Here is a 17,086-nt window from a genome sequence, read left to right on the forward strand (position 1 = left end):
AAAAGCTGGCCAACTCCCCCACCCCTCACTGGTGCCAGCATGACCTGGTCCTGACCCATCCCAGCCCACCCCACCCTCCTCCTGTGACACAGCAGAACCCAGCCCAGGCTCAGGTCCTCTCACCAGCACAGCCCCCTCTACGCTGTAGGACCCATCCCATCTTGAGCCGAAGGGGGCTCAGCCATAGCTTTCCCTCCCCAGTGCCAGCCCATCCCATCCCCTATCAAGCTGCATGGGACTGACACCGGCCCAGCCGCACCTTCCCCAGGTGTGGCTGCACTTTCCCCCTACCTGCGTCAGCTGGTCCCAAAAAGCAGGAGGCTCCGCCTCTACTTCTGCTGGTCCGGGCAGCCCCGTCCCCAGCACCACGTGGGAAGCCAGCTTCAGCCGCATGCTGCTCCGGATGGGAAGGGCCCAGCCAGGAAAAGTGGCATGCAGCCGAAGCTGACTTCCCACGTGCTGCTGGGGACAGGAAGAGCCCGGCCGGGTCGGCACGGCCAGCAGAAGTGGCAGTTGAGCCATGTGCTGCTCGGGACCGGCCCAGGAGCCGCTCTCTCTCTCTCCCTGGTGCCCGTCCGGCCTAGCCCAAACTGCACAAGGCAAAGCCGCAGCTTCCCCTTACCTCAGCCAGCCCACCTAGCCAGTCCCAAGTGGCACACAGCTCAGCTGCCACCTTTCCACCCTGGTGCTGACCAGGCCAGAGCTGCACATGGCACAGCCGGCCCAGCTGCTGCTTCCCCTGCCCAGTGCCGACCCAGCCCAACCCAGCATGGCCCGAGAGACACAGCATGGGGAAAGCCAGCCCAACAGCTGCTTTCCTGGGCTGACCTGCACAGCAAGGTTCTTTCTAGTCCCGTGCAGGAGGCAGAAGCTGGCCCAGACTCTCCTTCCCCTCACCAGCACCACAGGTTCTGGCCCAGCCCCCCGCCCCTCTTAAGCTGCAAAGTGGCCTGAGCCAGGGGCAGGGTGAGGCCAGCTGGGTCAGGCTGAGGTCAGGGTTGGTTGCCTCCCAACCAAAACCCAAGTAAACAGCCTAAGGTCCTGCAGCTGGTGCCACTGACCGCTGCTGGAGGCTTTTAGACAGGCAGCTGCCATTACTAGGTTTTGAAGGGCTCTGCAGGCCTGACAAAAGCTCTTGGCGGGCCATATTTTGCCCCCCCCTGCTGTACAGTCACCTCGCTGGGGTCACTTGACCCCAGTTGTCTTTTCCTGCCTAGTGTAGGGGGGGCTGGACCCGATGATCTACGAGGTCCCTTCCACCCCCTAACATCTATGAATCCATGAACTGAACGTTTAACTGAATCTCTGCCAGGGGTCTCAAATTGAAATCAACTATTCAGATGAATGCGGAGAGCAGAGATACTGACATCTGTCATGCAACGAAAACAGCTCCCTCAGCAGTTATTGTAACATATCGAAATCACTGCAAAAATTATGCTCCCTCACCTGGACACTCTCAGATCCTCAGAGTCTCTGAAATCTCAGCCTTCTATGAAACTCTTAATGCTGGAAACATGCGGTCATTGCAAGCCCTAATAAAACAGCATAGTCTGACAGAAGCATTTCAACATTTCCAATTTCTAGTTGTTCAATTAATCAGAATATGTTGCTGTTTGCAAATATAGTGCCTGCTATGAGCTTGTCAACTTTGTGTGTGTTCTAGTCAAAAAAGGGATCCTGGGGCTTTTCATGAAGTTAAACAAATTATGAAACACATTAACTGTGTAAAAAAAAAAATCAAGCTATTTAAAAAACAAAACAACACAACACACTAGTACAAAATAGTAACTGCAGCAATTAAAGACAAAAGTTTTTAAAAGTAATGATTTAATCCATGCTACTGTACTATGCCACAGAACACTGCGCCACCTTGTTCCTTCCAGGCTGTTCTTGCTAGTGGTTAGTATTGGTTTCAGTAAAATATTGCTCTTTTTCATTTACCATTTGTCAAAATCACTACAACAAATTACTGTCTAATAAATACTGACAACAGCCATCAGAATTTAAATACATGTCATGTATCTCACTGAGCTGGCATTTAGGATTAATTCATTGAGACAAGGGGTGCTCAACCCCCAGCCAATGCGCTGTCATCCAGCACACAGGGCTCCCCATGGGTGCAGAAATTTGGTGGCAGGGGCAACAGTGCCAAACATCCAGACCCATGGTGGCAGGGGGAGCTCTCCCACTGCCAAACATCCACACCCATGGAGAGCCCTTGGCCCTGCACGCTGGATTGGGCACCTGATCCCAGCCTGCAGAGATTAGGCAAGAGACCCAGGGACCAAGCCTCAGGGACCCAATCCCAGCAGGTACGGCACTGGGATCCTGGGGTCCAAATTTAGTATGTGGGGCAGGAACGGGGTGGTACTGGGCCCCATCCCGGCACACAGGGCAGGGAGGGGGTGACACCAGGCCCCAGGGCCTGATTTTGGTGTCTAGGGCTCGATCTGTTCCATAGACCAGCTCTGGGTCGCTTATCTAGCCCACAGGGCCAACAAGTTGAACACCACTGACATAGACCAACTTGCTTATACTATGAAACAGAGGACTTTTTTCCAAGGCCATACTTCAAAAGCCCACTAAAAGATTGAACCTCACACTGGCTACTTGAGTGCCCAAGTAACACAGCTGTTAGCTGCTCTATGTTTCAAGGGATGATTTGATTTACTCGTGGCCCATGTCTTTTGACAATCTATTCCCAAAAGTTCAAGCAATAATTTGTTTTTGTACAAACACAATGCAATGAGTCAAGTGGCTCTGCGGTATATGACCCAGACTTCAACCAAACCAAGAAACAAAATAGTCCATTCCAGCAGCAGTTTTCTGCTACCTGTTGAGAGTCAGCAGACCTCAGATGATTTGAAAGTATCTTTATTTAGGTTCCTCTGGGAACAAGGGCTGTTTGCTCTTTTAAATGCTGTTCCTGTAAGCGGTCACAATACACTGACTCAAAGATCTTTCTAGTCTGGGTTTCATTTCTTGGCTTTCTAAGCATGACATAGGTCCAAGTCTGACAGTTCTGGGTTCTCCAGGTATTTCTAAGGGGAAAAGTGTTGGAGCTTGGCTGAAACTTGGTTGGAGCTTCTTTTGTTAGAAAACAGCAAGTGTGAAAGTAAGCATGGCCATCAGCAATATGTGCCAAGTGTGGGTACAACTGGAAAAAGAGCTAATAAGAAATCCTCTAACTGCCAAATTCAGCTTAAGAATGACAATTTGAGGGCTACAAAAGTCTTTGGCTGTTTAGGTTTGTAAAGGAAGGGCAAAGCATAACTGGGATAATTAAAGGGCCTATGTCCTAGAGGGACCTTGCAATCACTGAAGAAATTCTGCAAGTGAAGGTCTCTTCTGGACACTGTCTGAAGATCTACAAAAAAAATGTGATACATACCTGTTGATTCACTACTGCAGTCGGTAGATATGGTAGCTGAGACAGGTGCCAGAAGAGCAGAATGAGAAACAGTGGCAGGTGGCATGGTTTGCTGAACTCCTGCCCAACCTCTAGAAGATGTTTTTTTCTTCAAGGGAGTTACTGTAGAGGATGCAGGAGCAGTGTCTCCACCATGCCAATTGACAACTGTATCATGAATTGGAGGGAGCAAGGACCAATAACAGAGACAGATAGCACTGATGGGGCTCTGAAAGCACCATTTTTCCCCTGCAAATCCTCAGAAGGAGGCACTCTGGCCTGAGTTTCGCTGCTGGGTAACAGAGTCTCTCTCAGTGCAAGGCAGAAAGAAGGCAATGGAACAGACAGTTCCTAGCTTTTGTCTTTGTTTCAGGTCTCTCTACCCTGCTAGGGATTTGGTCAAGGTAGGACTGCTGTGGAAATGGAAGCAAGACAGTCACAGATGGCTTTAATTTGGGAAGCCAAATAAATAACTTGGAGCCAAATGAACAAGCTTTAAATTCTTGTGCTCTGATGAAAAATACAGCCTGAGCTCCAAGAGTCATAAGCTGCAGCTGTCAGATACAGATGGAAACAAACTAAATCAAGCCATAATTGACAGGCCTATGCTTGCTTCCTGTGCAGCCAGGAAAGGGAAAGTCTGGAGGTGCACAATAAGTAAAGAGCAGACAGACAGCACAAAAACTTTGCCATAACCCCTCAGTCCTTGAAAAATAAACCTGAATAAATATTCAGACACAGAGCAGGCAGTGGGGGTGTTAAATCCTGTAGTCCACATTACTCCCTTCTGTAACAAGAAACAGAATGATCCTGCTCCCAGTACACAGACTGGCACACAGAAAGCTGGTCACACTGAGTTAGCAACTCCAGGATGGAGCTCAAGTTTATCTGATTCTAGCCAAGAATTATGGCTTCTACAAAGAAATGTCACCATGGGACAACTTACACTACCAGTCACAATTTGCCATCACTAGCAGCTACAAGTATAACTTGGAAAAAATACTCCAGAGATTAAATAGAAATGAGAGAGTCCAGCAAAGATATAAGACAGAAAGTAGGATTAAGATGATCAATATTTAGGAATTGGAACAAAACCTATCTGTCACTGCTGTGCAAGCATTTAGGACAAACATCAATTAAATCCAATAGAGGTTAAGAATCTTCTTCCCCCTCAGAAAAGAAGCAAATTTAAAGTAGTCAAAGGGACATACCACCCTCTTTCCACAAGTACTTACATATATTGCTCCTAAATGGGTCCTGTCCGTATCGAAGAGCTGATAGTAATGTTGTACGAAGCTGGATCCAATCTGCTCCCAAATAGGCTTGTCTCCCATTCTGAATCTTCAGCCAGAGCCAGCAACTGTAAAAAAATCAGGAGGGAGAACAGTGACATCCAGGAGCAGCTAAATGCTATGTTTAATGTGTAAACAATATTAACTGAGACTTGAAGCCTTCCAGTTTCCAGCCAATCAAGAACAAAACCCCACTCTCCAGGCTTTTAAACAGTGGAACTGCAAAGAACTGTGCTGCTGCAATATAGCAACTGTAGTGCAGCGTGTTTGCAGATGTCAGACATTTGCATTTAGACAGCTCCTATTTTCCTTGGCATGCTGGCAATGGAGAATGAAGCTTTTGATGGTACCAATAATGTAGCACCTACCAACTGGCAAATGCCACTATACAGCTGTCTCTGAAAGGTTCTCCAAACAGCTCTCTCAATAACTCCAAACCAGTGAACCCAGTCATCTTAAACTGTTTTGTACATTAATCTCACTGCTGTGTCAGCATCTGCTATCTCCTGTATAGCAACTGAATTTCAGTATGCTTTTTGTAAAGGCATGACTTAGACCAGCCCATATTCTATCAGAACAAACAACAGAACTGGGAGAAGAGGGTACTGGGGGTGGAGAAACAGTCCATACAGGCTAGCTATTCAAAAGTAGGAGGGGAAATCTGAAGTAACAATCAAACCGGAAGCACCAGTTAAGGATGCAGGCGGATGATAATCACTATCCTACAGTAAATGGTCTCAAAACACAGATCAAATGGTACCCTACCACAGGAACTGACACTGCTTGAGAAACCCTACTTGTAAAGTCTGCAGATAAAATTTGGTAATACTATGGCATGCAATATGGACAGCTAATTGAAAGGTAGGAGTTAAGATGTTCCTAGTTAACAGAATCAACATCATCTGCCACCTTGCTCTGACAATAGAGTATAAAGCCTCATAATACATTTTCCTAATCTGTAAATAAAATGACAAAAGTTCCCACTCTCTCAGGAAGTTATGCCCATCAACCTAACCTTACTCAGTGAACCTAGATTCTCCACACTTTGGTAAGCACCGAGACAACCAGAAATCACCAAAGCAGTGCTATGATGTCAGAGGCTTGGAGAGATAACCTGCAGTGATTTCCTGTAACAGCATCCACAGAACATCCATATTAAAACAACCAAACCAAGAAAACTCAGTGGAACATAATGTGAGAGTAATCCCTCAGGCAGGAGGCTCAGAAAGTATGGTAAACCTAGCTGGTATTTTCTAGAAGTTTATGGATCTCTGCATGGAGGATTATTTCTCAGACACTGAAAATGGACTTCACCTCAGAATGGAAAGACAAACCAAACAGTAGTTTGAACATCCTGTATAGGATCAGGACATTTGAAAGGACTGTAGAACCTCTTGAGCATGCTGCATGTAGGTTTTGAGTAGGGCAAATTTTTTTTCTAGCTAGCCTGCAAGGGATCTGTAAAATTTGAGAAGCAATTCTCACCCTTTTTCTCTCAGGGATAACTGATGTGGGGAAGGAAGCATTTCCCAATTCATAGTAAGACCACCAAACTTATATACAGTAAAATGCATCTGCCATAATAATCATCTTCATCATGTAGATTTGTATCCCATGCTCTCCAGAAAAGTTCAGGGATCCTACAAAAAAAAGAGAAGCAACCCAGACAACAGGCCCCCCAAAAGACACCCCAAAGTTTTAAAACTCCATCTAACTCTACCACTGCTGCTTCCTTGACGATTATGTTAACTATGTACACATTCTGAAATACAATGAATGTTAAACAACAGTACCCAAAAGCTACAAGTCCAGGAGAAGCATTGTGCAAGAGAGTGTGAGGTAGTTTAAAAATCCACACAGTTCACTTAATCTCACTTCTGTGCTCCACGTTCCTGAAGACACTAAGTGGTAAGAAGTTCTAAAGTAACAGCCAAACTTCAGCTGCATCCCAGATGAACCTCCTGTTCTTCTAACAGAACTCACCTTTCCTTTCAGGAACCAAATAATAGATGCTGAAACTTTCTGAATATTTGCAAACTTACTTTAGTAGTGTTTAGAAGTAGTCAAAAGCTGTTTTTACGATAGGTGTGCTGTCAGACAGCACTCTCTGATGCTCTGACAAAGCATTATTATTAAAAGCATAATCTCTAATCTTCTGGTTTCACAAGCACCCCAAAGAGCTCTCTTCCTTCCTGACACACAGAGTCTCCCTTGTTAATTCTGTTTACCTCAAAATCATCTTCACTAACAATTTTATTTATTTAGTTTGGTGTATATGCTACTCTTCCTAAAGACAGGCTCAGGGTGGCATATAAATAAGGTTAACAAAGCAACCTCCTGGTAGTAGTTCAGAAATATTTTTGTACGATTCCTTTCCTGATTGCAGTGAATCACAGCTCCTCTTGGACACCGACTGATGATATAGGCAAGAAGGAACTAGCCTGCCATACACTCTAGAAAAAGAAGTGGCCAAGTGCAAACACTTATCTAAAATATAACAGAACCTGGAAATCATGACTACAGTAGTCTACTGTACGAGGTGCTGTATAAACATGGCACAGGAAAAATTCCAGACTTTCTGTGAAACTTGAGCCCAACACTGAACTCAGGTATAGAAGTGCTGGTCAGACTGAGACCCTAACGACTATGCTTTCCTTAAGCAGCTGACAGCCTAAACTTACTCAACAGTCCTGGATACTTTCCATTACCTTAAAAAGTATCACAAAAAAGCCCTCGCTTTTTGCATATTTCTTGGACCATCACAGCTACAAGTACCACTCCAACCCTATTACTCCAAACCCCAAACCACTACTTGGGATTAGAGTATCTCAGAAGCACATGGTACTAGCCTTTCATATTTACAATTCTGTCCAAGTGTCAGATGTCTTCAATCTAAACGCACCACGGACACTACATTACAGAACTGCTACACAACTCAATCTGACTAGCCATGCTTGCCCAAAAGTCCTGAACTGGAAAGAGTTATGGGTCACTATGAAGTGAATCCAGACAGCCACATGAAGGAAGTTTGCTCACTGTCTGCCATCTCACATTAGCACTAGGAAGAGCCTGTACAAGTGTTGTTGTTCATCCTTCACAAGCAAAGATAACCGCATCCAGTGGGGAAGGAGGGGAGGGAAGAAGAGAGAAAGGAAATGGGAAAGAAAAAGGGAGAGAGAAAGAGAGAGAGAGGAAAAAGGAGAAAGGAGAGAGAGAAAAGAGAGAGAGGAGGGGGGTGGAGGCTAGCTTGCATGGGTACGCAGGCGATTTATAAGCCTAATCTTTGCCCTGAACAATATGCTGCAGCAGGGGCAGGACAGCAACGAGGACTGGACACAAGAAGTCCTCCTTTTCCTGGGCATGTGCTTCCTCACTGCCTCTGCCATACGCCGCTGCTCGAAGGCCAGTGCTCCACTCTGGATTGACGACTTCCAGGATGGATGGTCACGAGTGATTTGCTCCCATGACTCCGGGTCAATGCTGAAACTCCTTAGGGATATCTTTAGGGTGTCCTTGTACTGCTTGCTTGGTATGCCGCAAAAGCAAACTCCATTTGACAGTTCACTGTAGAAGATTTTCTTCAGCAGGCGAGTGTTGGGTATTCTTGAAATGTGGCCAGTCCATCTTAGCTGCACCAGTTTCAGTAGGGTGTGGATACTGGCCCATACAAGCAACTCGCTCAACACCCCCCCACACCATATTAAAGATGCTTCATCTTCTTGAGAGATCTGCTTTAAAAAAATCCCAACAAATGCTACTGTTTAGATAAATCAATTCAGAGGTAGAAAGTCATTACTCATCTTTAATGTGATGGACACTGATGACTAGAAGAGTCCCTTGAAAGAAAAACTGCAGACTAGGCAGAATTCAACTGCAGATACATCTCGCCACTAAAAAGCTAAAGCATCAGAAACAAAGAAAACAGGAATCAGACATCTTAACCATGATTATGCAGCTTAAGCTGTATGTTCAAGTTCAGAATGTACATATGCAAAGCAGTTATAGTTTTGGGATAGCCAGTGCTCAACATTATCACCTCTCATGCCACCCTCAAACACAGGTACTGTGCTTAGTTTGTCAAGAGTAGAGGCCCCAATTCACAACCACCACTTCTTGATATATATGGCAAGTTTTTCAGGTATTTAGGGAGGAAGTGCTATTCCAGCCCTCTTCATCCCATCAGTCAACTCTTCTCTGGAAACAGTATGAGCAGAAAGCAGTTACCAGTCCCATTCAGTTATGGAGATATTACTAGATTAGTACTAAGGGATGTTTTGAATATATGCTCACTTACAGCCAAACAGGATTTCAAAAACAGAACTCTACTCTTTTCAGTAGACAATCTCATAGATGGTATTACGGTCATGTCTCCTTCCACTTAGTTGCAGAAGAGCCACATGGGAGCTACATCAATTGTTTACACAAATCACTTCAGAAAAGGTCTAGATGTACTTTAGGTAGGCAAGGTTCTTTGGGGAGATGCAATATCTTTTATTAGACCAACTGAGTAGCTGGAAAAAAGTTTTTTGCAAGCTTTTGGGTGCAATCACCCTTCTTCAGGCATAGGGAGTCTCTGCTGTTCTGAGACTCCAAGGAATGAAAGAAGCTAAAAGTGTGGCAGGATGTCAGTGAGAATGTAAACAGGTGGAAATTAGGGAAAGTGCAGGGGGGACGGGGGGGAGGGGACAAAAGGTAAAGGAGACTGTACCATGGTAGATATTCAAGGTCCTTAGACCAACACGGCTACAACTAAAAACCCAGCTAGATATACTTTGTCATTAGTGCCATAAGTTCTTCTCTACAATCACTGCAATTTAACTAAAATAAATTTAAAGCCAATTCAGTTAAAGCTAAAACTTTTGCAACCAATAGCACCAAATTAAACCTGGTTTACTCTGATTTAGATTATGCCAACTCTTTTCTGGATTAAACAAAATCAATACAAGCTATTTTAAAATGGATTGAAGGCTGTTCCCAAGAAGAAATGGTGTATTAAACTACTTTAGTTTTAACCAGTATAAGGATACATACTGGGGGCAATCTAAGTATTAACCCTTCTTTTGGGAAAGTTAAACCAGGGTCTCTTTTATTCTTCCTTTCACCTATAGCCTCCTCCTGTTTTGCTCCTGGCAACTGGAAACAATAAAGAGCAAGCACCATTTGCACAGTCCTTCTCCCTACCATCCATCATACTTGTCACAGTCAGCAGTCCCTCGATACAAGGATGACAGTCTTCTACTAGACAGGAAAGTCATCAGTGAGTCCAAATGATTGAAGAGGCCAATCTGAGAAGATACGGCATACAGTTCCAGAAGGAAAGAGTGGATCCCCTTTGTTTCTGTTGCCTGCTCGCCTCCATAGCGAGGCAAGTTTGCTCAAAATGGTCGATATTTTTTTTTTGTACTTCATGACATCAGTGGGGACAATTCAGTACTTGAGTCTCCCAGGTACTTATGTTAATATCGCATTTTGTCAGACTGGCCTTTAAGGTGTCCTTGAATCTCCTCTTCTATCCACCTCTAGAGAGGTTCAGCATTCATGAGTTGGGAGTACAGGACCTGTTTCTGGAGCCAGTTATTAGGCATCCTTATAATATGTCCTGTTCAACAGAGCTGACGGTGTATAAATCCGACTTCAATGCTGGTGGTGTTTGCTTGAGCCAGAATACTGGCATTGGTTCTTCTGTCCTTCCAGTTAATATGGAGGATTTTCTGAAGACTTCACTGATGGTAACATTCCAAGGGTTTCGAGTGTTTCTAATAATGTCATCCTAGTTTTGCACCCATACAACAGGGTAGGAATGACAACACCTTGGTACACGAGAAGTTTGGTTTGGGTCCTGATGTCATGAACAAAGATAAGATTTCTAAGACATCCAAAGGCAGCACTCACAGATTTTATTCAGTATTGATCATCATCATCTATGTTTACTTTTTGAGAAAGGTGACTACTCAGGTAGGGGAAATGCTCAACATTCTCCAAGGACTGCCCTTTAACTGCAATCTGTAAGGGAGCAGCTAGATGGCTTGAGGTAAGTTGGTAAAGTATACTAGTTTTCATGAAGTTGACAGTGAGTCCAAGCATTTTGTACGCTTTACAGAAGCAGGCAAGTGACACTGAGTTCTTCAATTGAGTGGGCACACGTGACAAAATTGTCAGCATACTGAAGATCAGTAATGGAAGTTTTGGTTATTTTGGATTTGCAACCAGTTGGTTGATGTGAAAGAGATTCCTGTCCATACAATACTAGATCCTGACTCCAGATAGAAGTCTATCAGCAATGAGATGCAGAACAACACAGATATAAATGGGGAAAAAAAGTGTTAGTGCAATCATACATCCTTGACTGACTCCGATCCTAACAGTGAAGGGATCTATTTCCAAGCCATTGCTTAAAACAGTTGCTGTCATGTTGTCATGAAGAAGTCTGATGACAGTAACAAATTTTGGCAGGCATCCAAATCTCATCAGGATCTTTCAAAGGGCCTCTCTATTGATTGGATCAAAGCCCTTAGGCAGGTCAAAGAAGGCCTCATAAAGATCTCCATGTTGCTCTCAGCAGTTCTTTTGCAGCTGTCTAGCAACAAAGATCAACATGTCTACTGTACCTTGGAATGGTCTGAAACCACATGGGACTCTAGAAGAATCTCTTTGGCAAGGGGACTGAGTCTGCTGAGAAGAATGTGGAGAGGCATCCCAGCTATAGGCAGATGTGCAGTGCCAGGTAATTGCTGCAATCTGCTCTCTCTCCTTTCTTGAATATGGGTACAATTCCGGCATCTCTCAGGTCACTGGGAATCTGGTCATGATTCCAGAATGTCATAAATCAGCTTTTTTCCCCACCCTAGTTACAAATTTCAGCTGGTGTTCCATCAGGACCACACACTTTGTTGTTCTTCATCTGCCAAATGATTTTCAAGGCCTCTTGACAGGTTGGTGGGTCTGCAAGGCAGTCCTTAATGGGGCATTGTGGAATGGCTTTGATGGCATTATCTTCAACATTAGAATCTCAGTCCAGAAGCTCTCAAAACTGTTCCTTCTACTATACATAGACACAGATTCATAGATGTTAGGGTTCTTCTACTATACACTGATAAGGGAACCATCTCCATGGAGTGTTGTTCCATCTTCAGACCTCAGGGGGCAGCTCCTTGTATGTTGATACATAAAGAACTTTGGTTGCACTGAAGAAACTATACATATTGTAGATGTCAGCAAACCTTTGGATCTCTTTCTTTTGTCCTCCCACCACTCGTTCTTTTGTTCTTCAATATTCCTCAGGGTCTCTGATTTAATAGTGCAATAAGTGTCTTGATTTTGTTTGGAGTTGATGTCATTCTGCCAAGCTTTGAAGGCTCTCCTTGTTAATAAGAGCTTAAATTTCCTTATCAGTCCCATCAAATCGTCCTGATGTTTCTTTGTGGAAAAGCCCAGAGATTCTTCACATGCTTCATATATGCCTTTCTTGAGGCCCTCCCAATGATCCATGGCCTCAAGATCATCAGGGAGGTTGGAGAGTTTCTCACTAAGGTGCTTCTGGAAATGATCACTTTTAGCAGAATCTTTCAATCACTCAGTACTGAATCACTTCCTTGGTTGCTTCTTTTGCTTACACTGCTTTGCAGTGACATGACTTGATATAGATTCATAGATATTAGGGTCAGAAGGGACCTCAGTAGGTCATTAAGTCTGACCCCCTGCCCTGGGAAGGAAAGAGCACTGGGGTCAGATGACCTCAGCTAGGTGTTTGTCCAGTCTCATCTTGAAGATCCCCAAGGTAGGGGACAACACCACCTCCCTTGGAAGCTCACTCCAGATTCTGGCAATTCTTACTGTGAAGTTCTTTCTGATGTCCAACCTAAATCTGCTCTCTGTCAATTTGTGGCCATTGTTCCTAGTTACTCTAGGGGTGCCCTAGTAAACAGAGCATTTCCTAATCCCTGCTGCCCATCCCAGATGAATTTATAGGCAGCCACAAGATCATCTCTCAGCTCTCTCTTGAAAAGGCTGAAGAGATCTAGGTCCCTCAATCTCCCATTGTAGGGCCTTTTCTGCAGGCCTGTGACCATACGAGTGGCTCTCCTCTGTATGCTCTCAAGATTCTCCGCATCCCTTTTGAAGTGCAGCACCCAAAACTGGATGCAGTACTCCAACTGGCCTGACCAGTGCCACAGAGGGGAAGCATTACCTCCTGGACCTGTTCACGATGCATTTGCTAATGCATGATAAAGTGCGGTTAGCCTTGTTGATCACTTCGTCACACTAACAACTCATGTTCATCTTGGAGTCAGCTACGACTCCCAAGATCCCTTTTCTGCTGCCATGCTGCTGAGAAGGTCATCCCCCAGCCTGTGTGTTGGTGGGTTTTTTTGCCCTGGTGCAGCACTTTGCACTTGTCTTTGTTGAACTGCATCCCATTTCATTCTGCCCATTTTTCCAACCTGTCCAGATCCACCTGGATCCATTCCCTACCCTCCGGTGTGTTAACTTTGCCCCATAATTTGGAATCATCTGCTAGCGTGGACAGGGTGCTCTCCACGCCCTCATCCAAGTCACTGATGAAGACACTGAATAGCACCGGTCCACGGACTGAGCCTTGCAGGATTCCAGCGCCCACCGCTTTCCAGGTGCATATCGATCCGTCCACCACCCCTCTCTGGGTGCGACCCCTAGGCCAATTTGACACCCACCTGACCATGTAATCATCTACTTCACCGCCTGTCAGTTTACTTATGAGAACAGAATGCAGTACCGTATCAAAGGCTTTCTTAAAGTCTAGATAGATGACATCTACCTCAACTCCTGTGTCTAAGCATTTTGTAACCTGGTCATAAAAAGAAACAAGGTTAGTCAGGCAGGATCTGCCTGCAATGAATCTGTGCTGATTTCCTTTCAGCATTATTTCCCCTGCTGGGCTCCCACAAATGTGATCCTTAATATTTTTTTCCAGAGTTTTCCCAAGGATAGAGGCCAACTGACCTATAGTTTCCCGGTTCCTCTCTCCTCCCCATCTTGAAAATAGGAACCACACTGGCCCTTTTCTAGTCCTCTGGGACCTAACCAGAGACCATGAGTGCTCAAACAGCCATGCCAGCGGCTCTGCTATGACACTAGCCAATTCCTTCAGCACCCTTGGATGAAGTTCATCTGGACCCGCTGATCTGAACACATCCAGCCCCTCCAAGTACCCTTTCACTAAGTCTGCACTAACAGTTCGTGGGCTGGTGTCCCTCCTGTGTCTATTTATGATCCAATTTGGAGATTTGTCTTGGTCTGTGTCTAGGAATGAAGATGCAATGAATTCATTAAAGAGCTCAGCTTTGTCCCCCATCCCTGTCACCAATTGTCCCAGTTTGTTCTGTAGAGGTCCTATGCTACCTGGCGCCTTCCTTTTGCTCCCTATATACCTGAAGGACTTTTTGTTGTCCTTAATTTTTGTCACCAGCCTAAGTTCTAATCCTGCTTAGGCCTTCCTAACTGATTCCCTGCAAGTGCGAGCCAGGGAGATAAACTACTCCTTCGTAGCTACCCCATTTCCACGGCCTGTATACCTCTTTCTTTGCCCTTTGGCTTTCCTGGACTTCCCTGTTCAGCCAAGAGGGCTTCTTGGCCCCTTTTCCCCCCTCATGCACAATGGGATTGTCTCCATCTGCGCCTGTAGGACCACTCCCTTGAAGAACAACCACCCTTTCACCAATGCTCTTGTGCTTTAATGCCTCACTAACTAATCTCCTGAGCACACTGAAGTTAGCCTTTCTGAAGTCTAGCACTTCAGCCCTGCTGGTTAGTTTACCCACCCTTCGCCAGATAATGAATTCAAACAATCAGTAGTCACTATCCCTTAGGTTACCCTGTACCTGCAGATTCCCCACCAAGTCATCCGCCGTAGCTAACACAAAGGCTAGCAAGGTGTTTCCCCTAGTGGGATCGTATACCTCCTGTGTTAGGTGGAGGTCCTGTAGGCAGGTTAAGAACCTACGTGAGTGGTTAGATTTGGCTGACTTGGCTGCTCCTCCCAACAGATGTCAGAGTAGTTTAGGTGATGGAGTGTATTAAAACAATAATCAGTCCAGCAGTCATCTGAGCTGGTCATAGCTCTGGTGATATGGACATTGAACCAGTCCTGGGCACACACTATGACACAGTCATTCAGGTGCCAGTGTCTTGAGTCACTGTGCATCCATGCCGTCTTCCATTTGTTGCTCTGACAGAATATGGAGTTTGCTATGGCGAGATCATCCTCCAAACCTCTTGCTCAGAAGAATTATTCCATTTGAATTGACTGGAATTCTTGGAATTCTCCATCATACTGAAAACCCCAGGAATCAAAAGCCACTTACATATACTCTCTAAAACAAATCACTGTACTTCTCCTTTAAGTAGAAACCAGGTTAATCAAATCTAAAAATACAAACTCAAGTTAAAGTTACTACCAGCACCCAAAATAGCAGCCAAAATGTATATGCATGCAGCTTGTCTGAGGTTACCTACATTCCCTGGAACAGTTTGTAATTGTGGTTTCTAAGGAGCTGGAGAGAGGTGGTTTGCATGCATCATCTATTCAAGTCACTACAATGATTGCCCTCAACTGGTGAGAAAAACAACTATTTATCCTCAGTCACTGTCTTGTTTCTGGCCTCCTACTGGAGCAAAGTCAAAAGGAACCAGAAGGCTTGTATACATCATAATACCTGCAGGGGAGAATGATCTCTTCACCACAAAGATATGTCAGTTTTAGCTGTCCACAGATGATTCCTTGTTTGATATAGTCCCTCAGGCCATAGGCTCCTTAGGGATCCTAAACTGCAGAGTAATTTGATTTTTCCTTGTTTTAGTAGCAGTATGGATGGAAAAAGCTATGCTTCCCCTTCCCATACAGTTATTTCTAGTGTAATAAACAGGCTCAACAATTTTTTTAAACTTTGTCAATCTGACATGAATTCTAGCTTGGATTCCCTTTCACAACTGTGATTTTCCATGGGTGACTATGAATCTAAGCTGAAGAGACAACAGCAAGTCAAACACTCCAAAAAACAATCTTCCCCTGTTCAGGCACCTCAGTGTGAAATAGAGCATACAACTTCTGCAACAGGTCTTCAGCCCTCTCCCAGCTCAGGAGGCAGAGCTCAGATCCATCAGGCACCACCAACAGATAAGCTCCTCCTTGATTTTAACCTTTTCAACCAAGCGCTCCACTAGGTACTTTAGGACACAGGCATAATGGTCCCTGACTGAGAACTGCCTACTTAACAAGTTTGTTTGGACACCAAGCTTCCCCTCAACAAAAGAGGGAGAGCTAGAGGAAGTTCTTCTCTGCCCAAATTAAAGATTACCTGTTTTCCCTGCGTAGGACAAATGGACACAGAGCTGCTCTGCTTCTTCAAACCTACCCCAGCAGAGACCTTCACAGATCATGATAAACTTTTGTTGAAGAAGCAGTTGGAGGCAGTTTCCAGGAAGCTCAGCTCTAGTTCAGTTTATTCTGAGCCACCCAATGACTCTCTCTACTGGTTTCCTTCTTGTACTGGACTCTCAAAGCCCTCTCCTGACCAGTGTGTTTAGCTGCCAACATCTTTTCATGGCTTTGCTATGTCATATCCGGGGATTTGGGTTTTCCATTTGCCATGGAAAAAGCAGATTTTCTCCTTTAAAGAAGAAAAACATGGGAAACCCAGAGTTTCCCTTTGCAGGTTGGCAGAATTCCAACCTGCAAGAGGCTGCTTGGGGCTGGGAGCCATGAGACACAGGAAGCGCCTACATGCACGTGTGCACATGTGCGTGGCCAGCAAAACAGCCAGACAGCAGTGGAGAGCAGCTCCCTCAGTTGCCTGCAGGTAAATGTAAAGGGGGGGGGAGCAGATTGAGGCCCCCATAATGAGCGAGGGAGTGGGGCAGCGTTGCCAGCTGGGGCTAGTGACGCTGCCTACCCACAGTGGTGCCTGGGGCGCGAATGTGCGACTGCTGGGGAAGTGGGACAGAGCCAGAGATGGCTCTTCTGGGGAGTGGCAAGGGGGCCAGCTCTCCACCCCTGTGCAGACTCTCAGGGATGAGTTGGGCACCAGAAGCAACCCGCTGGGGAGGGTATGGGGCCCATATGTGCAGGCCAAGGGAGGATACAGTCAGCCCACTGCAGGCTCAGGGCTCCCTGCCCTGCCCTCAGGGGCCTCCATGGGCAGTGACAGGCACATGACACTGTGCAGCTCCCCAGGCAGTGGGTCCCAGAGCCCAACCTGCAGCAACAGCCTACCTCCACCCTGTGCACACATCTGGGGGGCATGCACACCCCATGCCTCCCCTGGGGTACATACGCAGCAGCAGGAGCCCCCCCCCCCCACCCCACCACAACCCCCGGCAACCCTGCTTGGGTCCCGACCACCCCATACCC

The 17,086-nt window shown here is 45.6% G+C and overlaps 1 protein-coding gene across 2 annotated transcripts in view; it reads right to left on the reverse strand.

Moving 5' to 3' along the window:
* The window catches only part of NUTF2 (nuclear transport factor 2), a 38,375-nt gene extending 29,780 nt beyond the window's left edge, over nt 1–8,595 (reverse strand). Inside the window, exons 1-2 of one of the 2 annotated variants that reach the window (XM_019505869.1) lie at nt 8,502–8,595; nt 4,645–4,771 (exon numbers count right to left, since the gene is read on the reverse strand). In XM_019505869.1, coding sequence (XP_019361414.1) covers nt 4,645–4,743 — 99 coding nt within the window. In that variant the 5' untranslated portion in view covers nt 4,744–4,771; nt 8,502–8,595. Of the gene's footprint in view, nt 1–4,644; nt 4,772–5,008; nt 6,162–8,501 lie in introns of those variants that run through there. The other variant, XM_019505870.1, reaches the window with a different exon arrangement.
* Between the last annotated feature and the right edge of the window lie 8,491 nt (nt 8,596–17,086).

Source organism: Gavialis gangeticus, unplaced genomic scaffold, assembly GCF_001723915.1.
Source record: "Gavialis gangeticus isolate Ggan-Ray unplaced genomic scaffold, GavGan_comp1, whole genome shotgun sequence".
Taxonomy (NCBI): domain Eukaryota; kingdom Metazoa; phylum Chordata; order Crocodylia; family Gavialidae; genus Gavialis; species Gavialis gangeticus.